This window comes from Anabrus simplex, chromosome 3, assembly GCF_040414725.1.
Source record: "Anabrus simplex isolate iqAnaSimp1 chromosome 3, ASM4041472v1, whole genome shotgun sequence".
Classification (NCBI taxonomy): domain Eukaryota; kingdom Metazoa; phylum Arthropoda; class Insecta; order Orthoptera; family Tettigoniidae; genus Anabrus; species Anabrus simplex.
This window is the reverse complement of record NC_090267.1, coordinates 342,301,541-342,324,238: the sequence shown is the minus strand read 5'-3', so window position 1 is coordinate 342,324,238 and position 22,698 is coordinate 342,301,541. Positions and strand designations below refer to the sequence as shown.

General features: G+C 39.7%; 1 protein-coding gene and 1 long non-coding RNA gene across 2 annotated transcripts in view; both read left to right on the top strand.

Moving 5' to 3' along the window:
* The first annotated feature begins 277 nt into the window (after positions 1 to 277).
* LOC137498913 (uncharacterized) lies at positions 278 to 12,613 on the top strand. The gene is made up of 3 exons (XR_011017933.1): positions 278 to 359; positions 9,418 to 9,470; positions 12,532 to 12,613. It is a non-coding gene; the product is annotated as an uncharacterized lncRNA (long non-coding RNA).
* Positions 12,614 to 18,646: 6,033 nt separating this feature from the next.
* LOC136867314 (uncharacterized) overlaps positions 18,647 to 22,698 on the top strand; it is a 47,362-nt gene continuing 43,310 nt past the window's right edge. Inside the window, exons 1-2 of the mRNA XM_068226702.1 lie at positions 18,647 to 18,694; positions 21,811 to 21,892. Coding sequence (XP_068082803.1) covers positions 18,656 to 18,694; positions 21,811 to 21,892 — 121 coding nt within the window. The 5' untranslated portion in view covers positions 18,647 to 18,655. The remainder of the gene's footprint in view (positions 18,695 to 21,810; positions 21,893 to 22,698) is intronic.

Genomic DNA, 22,698 nt, shown 5'->3' with positions numbered 1-22,698 from the left:
TCAATCAAATGCAACTCTCACAATAATCCTTACTAGTTTTCCGAGTCACTCAAACGTACGTACTTCTAAACGTGTTGTGCCAATTGTCCGGCAAAGAAAGAGATTATAGAATTAAGTAGTCAGGAAGTGTCCAGGTTTTGTAACCGATATTAAAGTTACCTCCTTTCCGCAGTCTGTACATTTCACACCACTGAGGAGAAATAGATGTAATAACCAAACCTGTACTGTAATATTTCGTAGAAAGAGGAAATTTACACATGTTGATATACTTTCACAGGCTCCTAACCTTGTGGAGAACTTCTATCAATTAATACGGCCACTTCTGGAGGACTGTAGGAAGCACGTAGGAGCAAGTGATGGTAAGTGATATAGTTAATACTGTAAAATAATTTTAACAGCAACACCTTAATCCTCATCTTGCCGATGAATAGATGACTTCATCATTAAGTTACCTGTTGACCCGCTTTTCAATACTTTTTAGTTTTAATACATTACTATCCATACATGTTTCAGCCCACTGAAGAGCTTCCTCAGTGCGATTTATTAGATCAACCCCATATTGTATACGTACTACTGTCATTAGACACAGTGTCGGTGTGGTGCTCTACAGCGGATAAGTTGCACCTTGGGATGGTGCGGTGACAGTACTTCGCTCGTCCGATTAAGAGGCTGTTGCGTTCATGTAGCACAAGCAGAAAAAAAGGATCAAGTGTAAAAAAGGGACAGCAAGAAGGCGACCTTTCATGGTCTACGCGACTGAGTGTGGTGGGAAGAAGTGTCTAGCGTTACACAATGACGACAACGACGACGACGGCGACCCTGCACTTCTCTGTGTGCTTGTTGTGAAGTGTGGATAAAATCACGAGCAGCAGGATGTAATAATTTCGCAGTCTGAGCACAATTAGGCATGTCCGCTAAGCGACGCGTTTCAGGTGATAAAATCAAAATCGTGCCTATCGTCATTACAGGGCAAAAAGCAAGCTGATGCTTGAACTGTTTGACCAACAGGAAGTTGAGCTGATCGAGTTCATTCACAACGAGCAACTGTAAAGAAGAACGACCGTCTACAAAATTGAATTCGTCGTAGGCGTCATGAGCCGTGGTGTGGGAAGTAGTGTTGGCTACTGAGTGTATTGCTTCGAAGCAGTGCATCGATTCATTCAACGGTCCGAATGAATCGAATCACAGCAGTAACGAGCTGACGATACGCGAGTGCCGAGTGGCGCACTCTGGGATCAGTGAGCCACAACACACACACTGTTATGATGGGAACCCTGGACATTGGCGAGGAGCCGATGTTCCGCTACGAACGGGACATAAAAAATCATGGCTAACTGAAAGAATCGTACTCTTGTGGCTTTATTACGGACTCTAACTCTCAGCTCAGCAAATAGTACACTCAACTGGGTTTCCATTAACAAGGAGGTTTAAATAATATTTGATTCATTTTGCAGTGTTATAAACGAAGTTAAACCACAATTCCGAAGTAGATTGGCTAATTACAGGTTATTCTATTTATTGGGTTAATGAATCTTGGTATTATAACTTAGTTGATATTCGAGAGTTAATTGAACTAAACTGTATACCGTCCACTATGAGTATGAGTCATTACCATGATCACTGAGAAATATCTTTTTTATATTGGGAAGAACTGCTCAACATTCTCTCAACTCGTATATCGCATAATTGCACAATAATTAAGTCACAGAATCACGAGATCACCGATTGCCCGTGGACGGATATTCTTCTAATTCTGTACACTGTTTAATGGAGTTTCACTGTCATGGGAGGCCTTGTAACAACGAAACTTTATTTGAACTGGTAGCAGCAGGTGAAACCTCAACCAGAATCCTGGATGACATGCATAAGGAAGCAGTTGATGGAATAAAGACCAGATAGGATAAGTGAGCATTGAGTATTGTTGCTGTTATTTACCAGTACACCCGATGTAATAGGGACGGTAACTAAAATGTGCCGTGTATCGGATCATTGTATCAATTAAGTAACGTGAACGGAATCGGATCGACTCAGTAAAATGAATAGAATATCCCATCACTAGTGGGAATAACTGGCTGTTGCTACACGACGAATATTAGCGGAATTGAAAGTAAAGATTTCATTCCACCGATGATGTCATCACTGCCACAAAAGCACACGCAAGGGATGTTTTTGCCAATATAATTCAGCTATGATCTGAAATGTTGTACTAATGTTGACAAACTTGTACGATGGCCAGCGAAGGCTATTTTGAGGGACGACGGGGAGATATGTAAGTGATCACAGTGTTTTTTGGCTGCCTACACTCCTGGCACCCGTCCATGAAGTTATTTACTGTGGCAGGATCATACCATATTCGTAAATATATTACTAACATTTCATATGAATGTAACAAAGCGTTTAAAAAGGCACTGAAGGAATCTTTTAATTTCTATTAAATATCCTAGACTACAGGTTGCAAACAGTTATGTTAATATTTGGTATCTAAAGTTGAAATATCTATTATAAACTTACGAGTATTATACGCTCATAAGTGTATGACATCCAAAAGGTAATTCATAACCTTCAACGGATGACGAGTGTTCACTATACTACAGTGATTGAGATTTTTATTGATTTAATGGTCCCTACAATTAATATATCATTAACTTAAAATGGTAAATACACTGCTGTGTAAAACTTACGTGTCGTGCCATTTCGTCCAGGTGCCATTTCGTCCAAATTCCACGAAGAGAGGAAGGTGGTTAACTCTCTACCAGCCAACCAGTGCTATTTCTTCCTAAGACCTATGAATGACAGTTTGACAGGTATACAATAACTGTTTCATTTCATTGCGTTCCTTGTTAGAAATAAGTAATTTTTTATGTTTGCAATAATGGACGTTACTCGCTCCGCTCGTTTGCCACTAGCCAACTATATTTTACAATGAAATGCTTATAATGTAGACAACATAGTGATAATAAAATGAAATATTTTCACAAATCAGGTGATAATTAAAATATATCCAAATTTGCATTAGTGAAACCTCTGTTTAAATAAATGTTATCATATATCAAGCCGGAATATTTGTTTATTCATTAAAATTACATGGGCTTTTGAAGGGCTTTGGGGAGGTTACCCTAAGGAAATTTAGGGAAATCATGTCCTTTCGAAACATCTAGGGAATGTTCTCTTTAATTTGACACCTCAGTCATCAAAATCGGACATATAATAAAAAGGTAGTTCACCGGACAAAATTTCCTAACGGAATTAAATATAGGATAATATACTCACTATTAACTGCGTTTCTCGAGACTGCTATGAAGTCACGTTCAGCCAATTTTCACATTACTACAAAGGTTTGATAAAAACACAAACCAAATCTGGCAATGCAAAAGCGGCCTTTCAGCCTTGTCAAATTTTATGTCTATGTGTCTATGTTGCAAAGTTTGGGCTAGTAAGAACTGGGAGAAAGAACACGAGCTGCTCGCCTAAGTGGTATGTTCCGAGCTGTTAGCGGAAAAATGGCGTGGAAGGACATTAGTAGACGAATATGTTTGAGTGGTGTCTTTAAAAGTAGGAAAGATCACAATATGAAGATAAAGTTGGAATTCGAGAGGACAAATTGTGGCAAATATTAATTTATAGGAAGGGAAGATGTTCAATAAATTTCCAATGTCATTGAATCTTTTAAGAAAAGGCTAGGAAAATAACTGATAGGTAATCTGCCACCTGGACGACTGCCCTAAATGCAGATCAGTATTGATTGATTGATTGATTGATTGATTGATTGATTGATTGATTGATTGATTGATTGATTGATTGATTGATTGATTGATTGATATTTACAAATATATACAGTGTGTACAATATATGCAGCAGCTTATGCGTTGTCCGATGATGCAAACCGGTAACTTTTTTGTTCCTCTTAATCCATTTTAATTATGTAGAAGATGTTCCTCAAAAACTTTTAAATGTCTCGTGACTTCTTCAATTTTTCAATGGCTCTTTCTATTCTGTTGTCCATTACAATGTACTTGTTTCTCCTCTTTAGACCTTCTAAATTTAAGTCAACCCTGATGATTTTCGTGTCAGAATATTGTGATTCTTTCTTTAGTATCATAATTAGGTGTTTTATTCGAGGGTGTGGTTTGCCTACGATTGCATTCAAGCGATGGTTCCATCCTTCCATAGCGTTGTTGGTACGATGTCGCCTGCCGGTTCCATGCATCAGTTGAGAAATGAGGGTTTTATAATAACCGCTGGTCAATGAAATGGTCAAAGAACTCATTGAGTTTCTCATGTGCTACAGCAACACTGTGGATGTGTAGCCAGCCTTCCCCCACATCTTTCGTCTTTAAAAAGGCCAGAGCAGCGCACATTCTCACGGAGTCTCGTATTCCCTGGCATGTGTTATAATCTTTGGCAAACCCAAGGTTTTGTACATTCCTCCATAGACTTTGTGAAATATGAAAAACGCAACCATGAAATTCTGCAGCAGGAAATACATTGTTGATTGCCACGATAACTCCAGCTTCGAAATCTGCGTTTACTGTCTCAGGGGACCAGTCTGGAATCACCCGAAGAATGGCGTTAAACAGGCGAATGTAAATTGACTTTCTCTTATCAGGAAGTAATCCAAAAACTACGGGGGTTACGTTTGTTTCTTCCACAGTGCTTCCTAAATCTACATGGATGGTGTACAACTGAGAAAATTGTTTGCTAACACTCTTAAAGGTGCCGTCCATGAAAACATTCTTATTATCTTTTAATGCAATTTTTCCTATGGAACTGGCAAATATAAGTTTCCGCTCACCATCACAGTCGTCAGCTAGTAAGAAATTATTTCCATCTGCCTTCTTCAAACTTTCTGAATCCAACTCACCTTCATCTCGATGACTGGGTTCAGCCTGAATTCCCTGAGCATCCCTTCGCTGTCTATGCAGAGTAGACTTGCAGTTATATAACTGAGGAATTCTGGTAACTAGTTCCAATCAGGATTGTAGAAGAGGTTTGAATTCGTCGTCAAAAATCTGAAACCAAAAGGAAGTATCTATCTATATAAATAAAATAAGAGTTCTGTCTGTACATTACTTGGAATAGTGAAATTTTGGCATAATTTCATTTATTACACATCGTACAAGCCGAATCGAACTTTATATCAATTTCTGTCTGTCTGTCTGTCTGTCTGTCTGTCTGTCTGTCTGTCTGTCTGTCTGTCTGTCTGTCGAGCCTCTTCAGCCTCAGGATTTGCAAGGAGTTGAAACTCAATTTAAATTAATATATGCCCATTTAAAAGCCAGTGGGGCGGAGTCCTAGAGTCTGGGGCGTAACTATTGTCACTAATAAAAATATAAACCTACCTGTGAAATGGATTTATCAGTTTCTTCGCGGGCTGTCTTCTTTCCCTGTGCCATAGCCTTGTGGACTTCTTGTGCAGCCACATCAGAAACACACGTATTATGGATCTCTTCTTTAATAATTTCACGGTTTATAGTTAACACTCTTCCACTAGAGGAACGGTTAGCACAACGCCACACAACTTCACCGTACTTTTTCTCATTCTTAACCGTATACCGATACCCGTTAAATAATAAACTAGGTTGGCCCCTTGTGGTGGCTGAAAACTCCATATTTAACAAAGATGTTAATTCATAGAGATCATTCGACGAATAAAGTCTCTGTTCATAAAAAATGGTGGGGAGGGGAAGAATGGAATTTCAGAGCAGGGGTGGGTGGGAAATCCCACAACCAGTTGTGGATATTCCACAACCTGTGGTTGTGCACGTAAGCATAGGGGTCATTGACCTCCGACTACCTGCACTGCCTCAACCCTTGTCAACATTTCGTCTGGACGAAATGGCACGTTTTTCAAGGAAATTTGTTGCTGGACGAAAAGGCACCTGGACGAAATGGCACTAAACCAAAACTTAAGGACGTGATAGATAAAGCAACATAACATATAAATTAATATAAATAAATGAAAGTGCAGTAACATGTTGCCTATGTTACTTGACAGTGACACAACATGCGAAAGTGCCTTTCGTGCCTTAGTTTTGCACAGCAGGGAAAATGTGCTATTATTTGTTTTATTAGAACTGTAGAGAAACAAAGTGTATTTTAACCATGTGCCGTGCTTCATGGTATTGATAATTGTCTTCTCTTCTAAAAATAATAAAAACAACGAATGGGATTTAACCTAGAGCCTCACTTAGCCTTCTTGTACTTGGGGAGAGCATTCGTTCTTGCTGCCAGGGATGTATTACATGATACGTTTTGAAACAGTGGGAGAAAGGTTAACAGCAATTGCCAAAGAACAGATAGTTTTATCCACTGCCGAAGGTCGATGTCCACGGTGAGATATAAGGGTAGGACTGTCGTCGCTGAGACGACGTGGTGGTGGTCGTCCATCATATCTTGAAGGGCTGTCGCAGCACGGTCTGTAAAAGCACATCCCCAAGCGTTAAGGTCTCCACATAATATATATGTACTGTAGCCTCATTGTGATGGATAAATTATAATTCGTGATGTACGATATTATCTCTAAGAGGTAATGGTTTAACCACATCAGGGTGTGGTTTCTTCACAAAAACTTCCTTAGCTTCCTTATACGGTGATATATACTTGGCCGAAATCTCGTTGATCTCTAATCGTTCATAATACTCAAGGTACTGTTTACTTAGTGCGTTATATTGACCTTCTTGGTGTACGCACGTAGGCTGAAGCAGTGATCCGGAGCTTGGAGCATGCAACACACCACTGACGTTACACGTAGGTTGAGATCGACAGCTTTTACTAATGTGTCCGCGGGGTAAACTATTGTAGGGAATACGCACTGGCGCCACACCACACTTCACAACCTACCCCATATAATGACACACTGTCTGAAAGAGTCTGAGGGTGTAAAGTATTTGAACAGCAATTGTAATATCGACCACAGATGTGTTGCGTACCTTCATGAATTTTAAGGGACTGGTGTATCATTGGCTGGAAGTCGGACTCAGGAACATGAATGAATTAACTGCAACCAACTCCCATTGTCAGATGAATACTTGTTACAGCGTATCACATTGAAAATACGTTGTTGTAATAAAAACATCTTTTTTTTAAGAACACAGTAGTGAAATATTGACAGAGAAATTATGTTGCCAAAATAAACGTATTTACATTAGAGCGATGGCAACGATACTTTACTCTTGCCGATGTCAATATAATAAGGCGACATATTTGTCACTTCCACATATTAACATTAAATCTCCTCGAACAAGTGTCGGTCTGAGGATGCAGATAACTCTGCTATGGTGGTGGCACGTTGTGGGATCATCGCCCTGTATATACAGTACATATGACACATGTTAATGGCAGATACAGACATTTTGAGTACATAAAACATGGAATGGCACACACTTTGTTTCGTCTGTAAATTCTGTGAAAACCATTTGGATGTTTGTGAAACGCTTTAGATGTAACAGGCACAAAATATCGTCATATTCAATATTTAAGTCAGTAAAAGCATCAATCTAAACAACATTAATATAAATATTAGTTGCTCTGTTATATAGGGCGATTCATAGAAAACGTGTAGAATTGAAAACGATGCCATATATATCTGGAAACCGACAGGAAGACGCAAATACTTTTCAATTGTGAAAAAGCTGTGGGAGATTTACTTACCATCACAGAAGATGTTGGAAATGACCTCAATCTTCATGGTGACACACCCGTCGATCTATCCTTCTGCCAGCCCACTGTAATATTTCCTTGCCTATTCCATTGATATCAATCATGATGTTGGTCTTCAAATCTCCACTGTTCGTGGTCGATTTCGATACATTTTATCGTAGAAATAACACCACGGGAAATAATGTGGTGTCGTTAAGTCTGATGATCTTGGTGGCCAGAAATTATTACAGATTATTCAGTCCTTAGAGAAGCAGTAGAAAGAGACCCAGTTGACGTGTGTTAAGTCGCAATGTCTTGATGGAAATAACCTGCGTTCATTGTTTCTAGATCGTGGCCACTATCTCGCAGATATCTCATCAACTGTCCTCATGTAGACTAAGTGAACCTCAAACCAGCCCCAGTTTAAGTAAAATTTCCTGACCTCGCCAGAAATCGATCCGAATATACTTCAATCAACAAGAGTGTTATCGATATAATAATATTTTTAATGATAATAATAATAATAATAATAATAATAATAATAATAATAATATTAATAATCATTCCATCAGTGAGCGAAGTATTGAGACACTTAATCTCCACACTTTCACTTACAGAGAACTAGACAAGGCAGCTATCCGGGCCACCTGCCATATAGCAAGGAAGTCCATTGGCATAGACAATTCACCATATACAGAGGACTAACGGAAATCTTCTACTGATAATTTGGATTGTTCATTATTATTAACTTTTTTGGTTGAATTGGACTACTTCAGTCTTCATGTACACTCTTTTCTTGAAGGTTGTACTGTTTAATTCTTCGTATCTGCCGAGTACTTCTTCATCCGTTCTGATCACAGTGTTCTTAAATTAGTCTGAAATATCTACAGGCCTTCTGCGTTTCATTACAGTGAAAAATTTGTGATTCTGAAGAGGGGTGGTAACTTCATTCTTGTTCCCTGCATCTGTTGTATTTTTTTTATTTTTTTTGCTAGGGGCTTTACATCGCACCGACACAGGTAGGTCTTACAGCGACGATGGGATAGGAAGGGCCTAGGAGTTGGAAGGAAGCGGCCGTGGCCTTAATTAAGGTACAACCCCAGCATTTGCCTGGTGTGAAAATGGGAAACCACGGAAAACCATCTTCAGGGCTGCCGATAGTGGGATTCGAGCCTACTATCTCCCGGATGCAAGCTCACAGCCACTCGCCTCTACGCGCACGGCCAACTCGCCCGGTCCCTGCATCTGTAATTTCGAGTCTAACTATATTGAGATCTTCTTCAATTTCTTTGATCCAGTGCTCTCCTGTCTTCCTTCCCAGGTTTCTCATCACTAGTTTTCGTAAAATCCTGTTTTATGATTGACTATTTATGTATAGTAAATATCGTATAAATATCTGCCAAAATTATTTTTCAAATTTGCATGTATATACCATCATGTATGGAGCATATGTGCATATGTACTAAATCGTATGGAGAGAGTGGGGTGCGTTGGTCTAACCGAGTAGCAGTTAGCTTGCATTTGCAATCGGAGAACGTTGGGTTCGCATCTTACTCTCAACAGCTCTGAAGATAGTTTTCTGTAGTTTCCCATTTTCACATGAGACAAATGTTGTGGCTGTACTTTATTTAAGGCCACAGACATTTTCTTCCCAATCCTAGATATTTCCTATCCCATCACCGCCAAAATATCTGTCTCAGATTGTACGATATGTAGCCTTGAGCGATAAAACCCTGTAAGTTCTACTCGATATAAATACCAAGATTATGTCTGTTTTAGCGGATGTGGAGAAGGTGTCCACGATGGAGGAGTTGACCACCCAGGGCCAGAATGTAAGTAGAGGAGACATTCTACCACTTGTTACCTGATTTGAGTATTCCTTGTGCTATTCAGCAGTACAGTATGTGTCTGTACGGTGTTTCAATTGGACACGCCAAGCCCCGAATGTTGAACTCCTCTTGTATCTTGTTGTTACTGAAACGCGACCCTGTTGGAGGCATCCATGATACCTCCAGAACAGCCTCTGCACACTTGAACCTTGGTTCCAACAGTGGACAATCAAACTTGTGTTACTAAGTTAAGAAATGTCATGCGACACTATTGTGAACCCGACAAGGCAGGCTCGAGTGGGGGAGTTACATCGAAGAAGTCATCGGATGGTTCCGAGTGTCACTCTTGACCGAGGACAAGTAAAGAACATCAACCATCGCCCGCACAAAGATTCTACATCCTATTCCCCCTAATATTACACAGTGAAAATAGCCTTACAACAGAAAACAGGCTCTTCCTGTACACTTCACATTTGTGTGTCCGTTATCGCAGGACGCTAGCACTTAATTGTTACCTGGGTATGCTACAGGATCTACAAAACCGAGTATGTTGCCGTTGATGCTTTCACGGCCCCTCATTGTTTAGGAAGCCTTTCAGGTGGACAGTTGAGATTTCTTATGAGGACGCAGAGCACAGTTCTCTGCGAAACGTAAAGAATTTCACCTTACTTTCTTGACACGGCATAAGCCCACAAGCCTATACAGCACCTGGTATGATGCTTATTTATTAGTATTATTATTAATATTATTATTATTAATATTATTATTATTATTATTATTATTATTATCATCTATTTAAAATACTAGGCCGATTTTTACATCGATTTTATGAAAGCGTCTGACTCCATTGACATCGTAAAGTCTTATGACGTAAAATCCTGGACTGTGGAGTTGCAATGTGTCTTTAGAGCGTAAAACTTCTTGCCGTATATTTTTAAAATATTAAAGAATAATATATAATTCTTATTCTCCATAGTGCTCGCCAGTACATCAAGGCCACCTGGATTGTGGTAGCGCTGAGGAATGCGACGTGAGAGAGGAGTTGGAATTGGGCAAGCATGCATGCCCAGTCGGACATGTCTCTGATCAGCTGCTTCGGTCTGTGTTGTGTTCAAGTTGCAGAGTCTCTTAGTCGACAAGAAGCTATTTTTCGCAATGTTACTGTCTCTTTGTAGCTCTCCCCATATCTGCTTGCTTGAAATGTTGATGAAGAAATCTAAAAGACTTTTTCTCTGAGTCGTAATTTTAACACTAAATCTGTTAACTTCTCCCACTCAGGTAGTTAGCGAAGTAAGTCGACCCTCCGTTTCATACTAATGTGCTAATATGTAATTTTGATTTTGGCATCATGGTACTGATAACAAACCCAAGAACAACGTTCAATTATTAATGAAATTCCATTCCGTTAGTTAGCGAAGTGAGGCGATCCTTCGAGCCATACTAATGTCCTAATTTTCAATTTTGATTTAGTTGATGTTATATCAGTAACATAGACAATAATAGTCGATGTTTTGCTACCCAGTAGTTGAACATTGCACAATACATTCAAAATTCCTCTAAATTTAAATGAGACTTCGGTGTCCGACTTAAATAAAATTAAAAAGTAGCTGATAATATTCGATTAGCACGGCTCAATATGGCATGAAACCCCAATGGCAAAATGTCATTCTTTAACGTGCGTGAATCGTCTCCTAAAATATAATAGGTAAGGACATTTAATTCCTTCTGGTGGGGATATTATTATCCTTTGAGTTGATTTCATAAAGCTTTTGATTTTTTTGCCAAAGCTTAGCACCAATTAATTGCATATACTGTATATAAATGTATTAAATACCCACTTTGACCCTTCTTAAAAATACTTCGATTACATAAAAAATATGCTGGAAAACCAATAAAAATAAACGAAATTTCTTTTCAAGAGATCGCTAACAGGGACTACCCATCACTATTGTGATGAATTAAATGTTATTGACCTACCAGCCAGAAATTCAGCATATGATAATTTCGTAATTGAAATTTAAAGCAAAACGTTCACTTCTCCGAAAGATGTCATCATTCTCTAGAAGGTTGGAATTATTAATTAAAAAATTTGAAAATCGCTGGGCTTATAACAGGAAGTTTAAAATCATATACTTCTCTCAAAGGATTAATATTCAAGATGAAAGACAGCTACTTAAATTTCCTACATAATTCTTGAATGCATTGGAAATAATGGTTGGACTTCACACATCCTTATCCCACATGTGGAGCATAGAAAACTGAACGTTTCCCAACGGCTCCTAAAAGGAACAACATCAGGGCTTTATTGTAAGAATTATGTGCTAAAATTGTTTAAATTTGGAAATATTAAGTGAAGATAAAGCTGGGCAGGCTTTAATACACTCGAATTGATTTAACATCCGCAAAAGCATTTCCATTTTCTTTCAAGAGGCATCAGTTTCCATTCGCTTCGCCATTTTTTAAAATCAAGTTCAATAAACTTCAAGGGACGTGAAGGTCTCTTTACGTTAGCCAGTTTTCAGCCATGGCCACGTAAATTGAGAATGTCAAGAGAGCGATATGGTAAAGTTGCAAGAGTGAAAAAAGGTAACTATACAAGTAATGCACCGAATAAGTGGCTGCGTGGTTTGAGTCACGAAGCTGTCCGTTTGCTTTCGGGAGATAGAGGGTTCGAACTCCACTGTCGGCAAGCCCGAATATGTTCTTGCATGGTTTCCCATTTTCACATCAGGCAAAAGTTGGGGCTGTACATTAATTAGGGCCATGGCAGCGTCCTTCCCACTCCTGGGCCTTTCCTATTCCATCGTCGCCATAAGACCTATCTGTGTCGGTGCGACCTAGAGGAAACAGCAAGAAAAAGTGTTGTGCCAATTGTGCGGTAAAGTAATAGATTAATTAATTAAGTATTCAAGAATTGTCTAGGTTTTGCAATCAATATTAAAGTTACTTCTTTCCGCAGTTTGTGCATTTCACACTGCTGAGAAAAAATAGATGTAATAACCAATCCTGTACTGTAATATTACTCAGAAAGAGAACATTTACAGATGTTGATATAATTTCACAGGCTGCTGACATTGTGGAGAACTTCGATCAATTCATACGGCCACCTGCGGAGGAGAGTGGGAAGTACATAGGAGCCAGTGATGGTAAGTTATGTAGTTAATACTGTAAAATAACTTTAACAGCAACAGCTTAATTCTCATCTTGTCGATGAATAGATGACTTCATCATTAAGTTAGCTGTTGACCCGCATTTCAATTCTTCTTAGTTTTAATACAATACTATACATACCTATTTAACCCCATTGAAGAGCTTCCTCAGTGCGATTTATTAGATCAAACCCATAATGTATACGTAATACTGTCATTAGACACAGTGTCACTGTGTAGCTCTACAGCGGATAGGTTGCACTTTGGGATGGTTCGGTGACAGTACTTCGCTCGTCCCATTAAGAGATTGTTGCGTTCATGTAGCACAAGCAGAAAAAAAGGATCAAGTGTAAAAAAGGACAGCAAGAAGGCGATCATTCACCGTCTACGCGACTGAGTGTCGTGGAAAGAACTGTGTAGCGTTACACAATGACGACAACGACGACGACGTCGACCCTGCACTTCTCTCTGTGCTTGTTGTGAAGTGTGGATAAAAGCAGGATGTAATAATTTCGCAGTCTGAACACAATTAGCCATGTCTGCTAAGCGAAGCGTTTCAGGCGATAAAATCAAAATCGTGATTATCGTCGTTACGGGACAAAAAGCAAGCTGATGCTTGAACTGTTTGACCAACAGGAAATTGAGCTGATCGAGTTTGTTCACAAGGAGTAACTGTTAAGAAGAACGACCGTCTACAAAATTGAATTCGTCGTAGGCGTCCTAAACCGTAGTGTGGGAAGTAGTGTTGGCTTCTGTGTGTATTGCTTCGAAGCAGTGCATCGATTCATTCGCACTCCGAGTGCATCGAATCACAACAGCAGCGAGCTGACGGTACGCGATTACCGAGTGGCGCACTCTTGGATCAGTGAGCTACAACACACACACACACTGTTATAATGAGAACCCTGGGCATTGGCGAAGAGCCAATGTTCCGCTGCAAATGGGACATAGAAAGTCATGGCTAAGTGAAAGAATCGTACGCTTGTGGCTTTATTACGGACTCTAACTTTCAGCTCAGCAAATATTACACTCACTTGGATTTCCATTAACAAAGAGGTTTAAATAATATTTCATTCATTTTGCAGTGTTATAAACGAAGATAAACCATTATTCCAAAGTAATAGCCTAATTACAAGTTCTTCTATGTATTGGGTTAATGAATATTGGTATTATAACTTAGTTGACATTCGAGAGTTAATTCAACTAAACTGTTATAGCCTCCACTATGACTATGAGCCATGGCCATGATCGCTCAGAAGTATATGTTTTACGTTGGTAAGAGCTGCTCTGCACTCTCTCAGTTCGTATATCGCGTCATTGCACAATAATTAAGTCATAATCACGAGATCGCCGATTGCCCGTGGACGGATATCTTTCTTCTAATTCTGTACACTGTTTAATGGATTTATCACCGTAAGGGGAGGCCTTGTAACAATAAAACGTTATGCGAACTGGTAGCTGCAGTGAAACCTCAACCTGAAGCGTGGATGACATGCATATGGAAGCAGTTGATGGAATAAAGACCAGATAGGAGCAGTGAGCATTGAGTATTGTTGCTGTTATCTACCAGTACACCCGATGTAATAGGAACGGTGACAAAAATGTGCCGTGCATCGGAATATTGTACCAATTAAGTAACGTGAACGGAATCGGATAGATTCAATAAAATGAATCGAATATTCCATCACTAGCAGGAAGAACTGGCTATTGCTACACGACAAAGCCACAGCACTTCGCTTTGTGCTTGACCAAGAAGAATGGAATTGAAAATAAAGATTTCATTCCGCCGATGATGTCATCGCTGTCACAACAGATTCCGTAAATGATTTTTCTGCCAATATCACTCAACAATGCTCTGAAATGCTGTACTAAGTTTGCCAAACTTGTACGGTGGCCAACGGAGGCTATTTTGAGGGGCGATGGGGAGATGTGTAAGTGGACACTGTGTGCGTACACTCTGCTCACCCGACCAAGAATTTATTTACTGCGGCAGGATCATAATATTGACGTAAATGGATTACTAACAATTCACATGAATGTAAAATAACATTTATATAGGGAATTGAAAGAATCTTTCAATTTCTCGTCAATATCCTAGTCTAAATGTTTTAAACAGTTATGTTCGTATTTGATATCTTAAAAATTTGGATTATTATACGCTGATAAGTGTATGACATTTAAAAGATAATTCATAACCTTCAACGGATGACGAATGTTTACTATACTACTGTGATTGAGGTTTTTATTTGTTTTAATGGTATCCAAAATCAAGATATCAACAACTTATAATGGTAAATACACTGCTGTGTAAAACGTAAGGACGAGATAGATAAAGCAACATAACATATCAACTACACGCTGGAAATGAACGAAGGTGCTGTAGCATGTTGCCAGAGGTCTCCAAACGTGCATAGGTGCCTGGCATTTCGTGAACGCGACTCTGGGGCCAAATGGGACTGATCCCACAAAACGAAGCATTTTAAGAAATGGGACAAGACAGTGTATTGATCAGCGCTGTGTTGGTGTAATTCATTACAACATGGCCCGGAGATAACGTTTGGATGACTTCACACGGGGAAGAATCATCGGAGAAACTGGAAAGAGGACGAAGTTGGACGAGTGTAGCCCAGGAGTTGATATAGTCCACAATATTATTTCACGTGCATGGAGAGCATTCCGGACCGCAGGCACTGCTGCGGGAAGGAGAGGAGAGGATCCACCATGGTCAAATACAGCAGCTAATGACAGCTACATTGTGCAACACTCACGAAGAGACCCACGTCAAACAGCGGGTGAATTGCAACCACATTTCACAGGACTGTAAGACACGCAGTCTCACTCCAAAGTGGCATGGTGACTGCATGAGGGTGGTCTGTTTGCCCGACGAACTTTATGTTGTGTTCCGTTTACACTCGCACATCGGCGGCACCGTATGCGATGGCGACAAGGGCATCAGGTCAGGATAGAATAGCAGTTGGGTCACGTGACTTCTCATATGAGAGCAGATTCCGTCTGAGTCATAATTCCAGACGAAGCCTCATCTGGCGAGACGTGGAAACACGTAGTGCACCCAGGAACATTGTCAAACATAATCATTTTGGTGGTACAAATGTTATGGTGTGGAGAACCATGAGGTTGCATGGGCGTACCGACTTCCAAATCTTTGAACGGTGTACACTCACCAGTCAACGTTATTGAGTGCAGGGTACTCCTTCCGAATGTGCGTCTTTCCTGGGGTGGATTCGGGCCTGATTTCATTTTTATTCTTGACAATGCACGACCGCATCGAACAGCGCAAGTGTAGCAGCTGTTGGAGAGATTGGTTATTCGGCGAATGGACAGGCTTGCCCGTTCCCCGACTTAAATCCCATCGCTCACGTGTGGGACATGTTTGGCAGACATCCATACACCAACGACCATCCAGCAGTTCTCAACCGCGCTGGTGGAAGGATGGAACCCTCTAAAACAAGAACGCTTTACCAATCTTGTGGCCAGGATAACATGTTGTAGAGCATGCATCGCCGTCCGCGGTGATCACACATCATTTTAATAACCATGTCCCTTCTTTTGTGATGTCCAGGGGACCATCATGAGTCGCAGTGTCTCAGTGTAATTTATCGTCTCTGAATAAAAGTGTCATATCTGTTCGTTTCACCGCATATTCCTTTCAGTTGCCTACTGTTCCATACTGTAGCAGTACATACTATCTATGACTCAAGTTCCATGGACCTATGTTACTTGACACTGATACAACATGAGAAAGGTGCTTTCTTCCTTAAGTTTTGCACAGCAAGAAAAATTGTGCTATTGTTTACTATTTTATTACTGCAGAGTAACAAAGTGTATTTCGAACCATGTAGCGTGCTTCATGGCACTGAAAATTGTAGTTTCTTTTAAAGTAATGAAATTAACTTAGTGGATTTAACCTAGAGGCTCACTTAGGCTTCTTGTACTTGGGAAGAACATTAGTTATTGCTGCCAGGGAAGTATTATGATACGTTTTGAAACGGTGAGAGAAAGTGCAGATAGTTATATCCACGGCCGAAGATCGATGTCTAGGGCGAGATATGAGGGTAGGACGGTCATCGTTGAGAATAACGGTAAGAAGGTCGTCCACCATACCTTGAAGGGCTGTCACAGCACATCCCCAACCTATACTGTAGGCGTTAAAGTGTTCACATAATAAATATGTACTGTAGGTTCAAATTGGTGAAATAAAAACCCCCATTCTGCTGGACAAATTATAATGCGGGATGCACAATATTATCTCGAAGGGGTAATGGTTTAACCACATCAGAGTGTGGTTTCTTCATAAAAAGTTCTTTAGCTTCCTTATACGGTAAGATATACCTGGCCGAAATCTCGTTGATCTCTAATCGTTTATAATACTCAAGGTACTGTTTACATAGTGCGTTATATTGACGTTCTTGGTGTACGCACGTAGGCTGAAGCAGTGATCAGGAGCTTGGAACAAGCAACACACCACTGTTGTTGTACCTAGCTTGAGATCGACAGCTTTTACTAATGTGTCCGAGGCGGCAACTATTATAGGGAATACGCACTGTTGCCACACAGCACTTCACAACTTGACACACTGTCTCGAAGTGTCTAAAGGTATAAGGTATTCACTCTGGTCCGTATTTGAACTTCAATTGTAATATCGACCGCAGATGTGTTGCGTAGCTTCTTGAATTTTAAGAGACTGGCGTATCCTTATCTGGAAGACGGACGCCAGGACATGAATGAATTAAATTGAACCAACTCCCATTGACCGATGATTACTTCCCACAGCATAACACAATAACAATACGTTCTCTAATGAAAAGATCACTTTTGAAACAACGCAGTACTGAAATACTGACACAGATACTGCGCTGCCAAAATAAAAGTGGCATCGATACTCAACTCTTACCGAAGTCAATAAAATAAGGAGACATATTTATCACTTATAATAACATTAAAACACCACGATCAGGTGTCGTTCTTCAATCAACAATGTTATTGATATAATAATAATAATAATAATAATAATAATAATAATAATAATAATAGTAATAATAATAATTCCATCAGTGATTAGAAACCGCACAGTAGAATTGAGACACTTAATCTCCACCCTCTCACTTACAAAGAATTACATAAAGCAGCAAAATTGGCCACTTGTCCTATAGTAAGGAATTCTATTGGCATGGGCCATTCACCATATAAAGAGCACTAATGAAAATCTTCTACTAATAATTTTCATTGTTCATTATTATAACTTTATTTGCCATATTGGACCCCTTGAGTCTTCCATGTACAATCTTTCTTTGAAGGTTGTACTGTTCGATTCTTCTTATCTGCCCAGTACTTCTTCATCCGTCCTGATCACCGTGTTGTTAATTCGTCTGAAATTCTACAGGCCTTCTGTGCTTCATTAAAAATGAAAATTTATGATTCATAATAAGGGTGGTAATATTGTTCTTTTTCCCTTCATCTATAATTTCGAGTCTAACTGTTTTGAGATCCTTTTGAATTTCTTTGATCCAGTGCCCTCCTGTCTTTCTTCCCAGATTTCTCATCACTAGTTGACGGAACATCCTGTTTTATGATTGACAGTTTATGTAGCCTACAGTAAATATCGTATAAATATCTGCCAATTCGTTTTTCAAAATTGTATGTTGTATGTTATATACCATCGTACATAGAGCATATGTGCATATGTAATAAATAGTACGGAGAGAGTGGGGCGCGTTGGTCTAAGCGGTTAACTGTCAGCTTGCAATTGCATTCGGAAAACGTTGGGTACGCACCATACTCTCAGCAGCTCTGAAGATATTTTCCCGTTGTTTCCCATTTTCACATGAGGCTAATTTTGAGGCTGTACTTTATTTTAGACCACAGACTCTTCCTTCCCGGTCCTAGCCATTTCCTATCCCATCACCGCCAAAATATCTGTCTGAGATTGTACGATATGTAGCCTGCAGCGATAAAAAAACCCTGTAAGTTCTACTCGATATAAATGTCAAGCTCTTGTCTGTTCTAGCGGATGTGGAGAAGATGTCCACGATGGAGGTGTTGACCACCGAGAGCCAGAATGTAAGTAGAGGAGACTTGTACTTTATATCACTTGTTACCTCATTTGAATATTCTTTGTGCTATTCAGCAGTACAGTATGTGTCTGTACGGTGTTTCAATTGGACATGCCAAGCCCCCGAATGTTGAACTCCTCTTGCATCTTGTTGTAACTGTCTGAAACGCGACCCTGTTGGAGGCATCCGAACAGCCTCTCCACCCTTGAATCTTGGTTCCAACAGTTGACAATCAAACTGGTGTTAATAAGTTAATAAATGTCATGTGACATTATTGGGAACGAGACAAGGCAGGCTCGAGTGGGGGAGTTACATCGAAGAAGTCACCGGATGGTCCCGAGTGTCACTCTTGACCGAGGACACATATATCGCCTGCACAAGTAAAAAACATCAACCATCGATCGCACAAGATTCTACATCCTATTCCCCCTAATATTACACAGTGGAAACAGCCTTACAACAGAAATCAGGCTGTTCCTGTACACTTCACATTTGTGTGTCCGCTATCGAAGGACGCTAGCACTTAATTGTTACCTGGGTATGCTACAGGATCTACAAAACCGGGTATGTTGCCGTTGATGCTTTCACGGCCCGTCATTGTTTAGGAAGCCTTTCAGGTGGACAGTCGAGATTTCTTCCGAGGACGCAGAGCACAGTTTTCTGCGAAACGTAAATAATTTCACCTTATTTTCTTGACACGGCATAAGCCCACAAGCCTATACAGCACCGGATATGATGCTTGATTATTATTATTATTATTATTATTATTATTATCCACACATTTAAAATACTAGGCTGATTTCACATCGATTGACATCGTAAAGTATTATGACGTAAGCTCATGGACTGTGGAGTTGCAATGTGTAAAGCGCAAAACTTCTTGCCGTATATTTTTAAATTATTAAAGAATAATGTATCATTCTTATTCCCCAATGTGCTCGCCAGTACATCAAGGCCACCTGGATTGTGGTAGCGCTGAGGAATACGACGAGAGAGAGGAGTTGGAATTGGGCAAGCATGCATGCGCAGTCGGACGTGTCTCTGATCAGCCGCTCCAGTCTGTGATGTGTTCAAGTTGCAGAGTCTCCTAGTCGACAAGAAGCTATTCTTCGCAATGTTACTGTCTCTTTGTAGCTCTCCCCATATTTGCTTGCTTTAAATGTTGATGAAGAAACCTAAAAGGCTTATTCTGCGAGTCGTAATTTTAATACTGTTTACTTCTCCCACTCAGATAGTTAGCGTAGTGAGTCGACCCTCCGCGTCATACTAATGTGCTAATATTTAATTTTGATTTTGGCGTCATGGTACTGATAACAAACCAAGAACAACTTTCAATTATTAATGAAATTCCATTCCGTTAGTTAGCGAAGTGAGGCGATCCTTCAGGCCATACTGATGTGCTAATTTTCAATTTTGATTTAGCTGACAAGCTACTCATAATAAAATGGAAACAACTTTCAATTATTAATGAAATCATTGACGTGCTTCAACAAATCAACACAAATGTCAAGAAATGCATTTTTGATCGACCATCCCGGGGCACTTTAAAAATATTTTATATAAAATGCTTTAATTTAGGGTTCATGCTATATCAGTAACATGGACAGAAATAGTCGATGTTTTGCTACCCAGTAGTTGAGCATTGAACAATACATTCAAAATTCCTCTAAATTTAAATGAGAGGTCGGTGTCTGATTTAAATTAAATTAAAAAGCAGCTGATAATATTCGATTATTATTACTATTATTATTATTATTATTATTATTATCATTATTATTATTATTATTCTTTGGCCAGATTTCATAAAGCTTTTGCCTTTTTTGAAAAATGCTTAGCACCATTTAATTACACACATATATATAAATGTATTAAATATCCATTTTGACCCTTCATAAGAATACTTCGCTTACATACAAATATGCTAGAAAACCCACAAAAATAAATGAAATTCGCTGATTTATTTTCAAGGGATCGGTAACGGGGACTACCTCTCTGTAGATTGTCATGAATTAAATGTTATTGAACTAACAGGCAGAAATTCAGCACATGATAATTTCGTGATTGAAGTTTAAAAGCAAAACGTTCACATCTCCGAAAGATGTCATAATTTTATAGAAAGTTCGAATTATTAAATACTTCGAAAATCGCTGGGCTTATAACTGGAAGTTCAAAACCATACACTTCCTTCAACGGATTAATATTAAGGATGAAAGGTAGCTACTTAAATTTCCTACATAATTCTTGAATGCATTAGAAATAATGGTTTGACTTCACACATTCTTATCCCACATATGGAGCATAGAAAACTGAACGTTTCCCAACGGCTCCTAAACGGAACCACATTAAGGCTTTATTGTAAGAAGTATGTGCGAAAATTGTTTAGATTTAGAAATAGTAAGTGAAGATGAAGCTGGGCAGGCTTTAATACACTCGAATTGATTTAACATCCGCAAAAAGCACTTCCATTTTCTTTCAAGAGGCATCAATTTCCAATTCGCTCACCGTTTTTAAAATCACGTTCAATAACCCTCAAGGGACGTGAAGGTCTCTTTGAATGTCTCTTTCCGTCAGCCTGTTTTTAGCCATGGCAACGTAAATGTTGCATGTCAAGAGAGCGATATGATAAAGTTGCAAGAGTGAAAAAAATAACTATACAAGGAATGCACCGAATAAGTGGCTGCGTGGTTTGAGTCACGTAGCTATCCGTTTGCTTTCGGGAGGTAGTGGGTTCGAACTCCACTGTCGCCAACCCCGAAGATGTTTTTCCATGGTTTCCCATTTTCACATCAGGCAAATGTTGGGGCTGTACATTAATTAGGGCCATGGCAGACTCCTTCACATTCCTAGGCCTTTTGTATACCATCGTCTCCACAAGACCTATCTGAGTCGGTGCGACCTGAAGGAAATAGCAAGAAAAATGTTGTGCCAATTGTGCGGCAAATTAATAGATTAATTAATTAAGTAGTCATGAATTGCCTAGGTTTTGTAATCAATATTAAAGTTACCTCCATTCTCCAGTTTGTACATTTCACAGCACTGAGAAGAAATAGATGTTATAACCAATCCTGTACTGTAATATTACGCAGAAAGAGAACATTTACAGATGTTGATATAATTTCACAGGCTGCTGACTATGTGGAGAACTTCGATCAATCCATACGGCCACCTGCGGAGGAGAGTGGGAAGTACATAGGAGCAAGTGATGGTAAGTTATGTAGTTAATACTGTAAAACAATTTTAACAGCAACAGCTTAATTCTCATCTTGTCGATGAATAGACGACTTCATCATTAAGTTAGCTGTTGACCCGCTTTTCAATTCTTCTTAGCTTTATTACAATACTATACATACATATTTAACCCCACTTAAGAGCTTCCTCAGTGCGATTTATTAGATCAACCCCATATTGTATATGTAGTACTGCCATTAGACCCAGTGTTACTGTGGTGCTCTAGAGCGGATAGGTTGCACCTTGGGATGGTTCGGTGACAGTCCTTCGCTCGTCGCAGTAAGAGGCTGTTGCGGTCATGTAGCACAAGCATAAAAAAAAGGTTCAAGTGTAAGAAATGAGAGCAAGAAGGCGATCATTCACCGTCTGCGCGACTGAGTGTCGTGGGGAGAACTGTCTAGCGTTACACAATGACGACAACGACGACGACGTCGACCCTGCACTTCTCTCTGTGCTTGTTGTGAAGTGTGGATAGAAGCAGGATGTAATAATTTCGCAGACTGAACACAATTGAGCATGTCCGCGAAGCGAAGCGTTTCAGGTGATAAAATAAAAATCGTGCCTATCGTCGTTACGGGGCAAAAAGCAAGTGGTTGCTTGAACTGTTTGACCAACAGGAAATTGAGCTGATCGAGTTCGTTCACAAGGAGCAACTGTTAAGAAGAACGACCGTCTACAAAATTGAATTCGTCGTAGGCGTCATACGCCGTGGTGTGGGAAGTAGTGTTGGCTTCTGAGTGTATTGCTTCGAAGCAGTGCATCGATTCATTCGCAGTCGGAGTG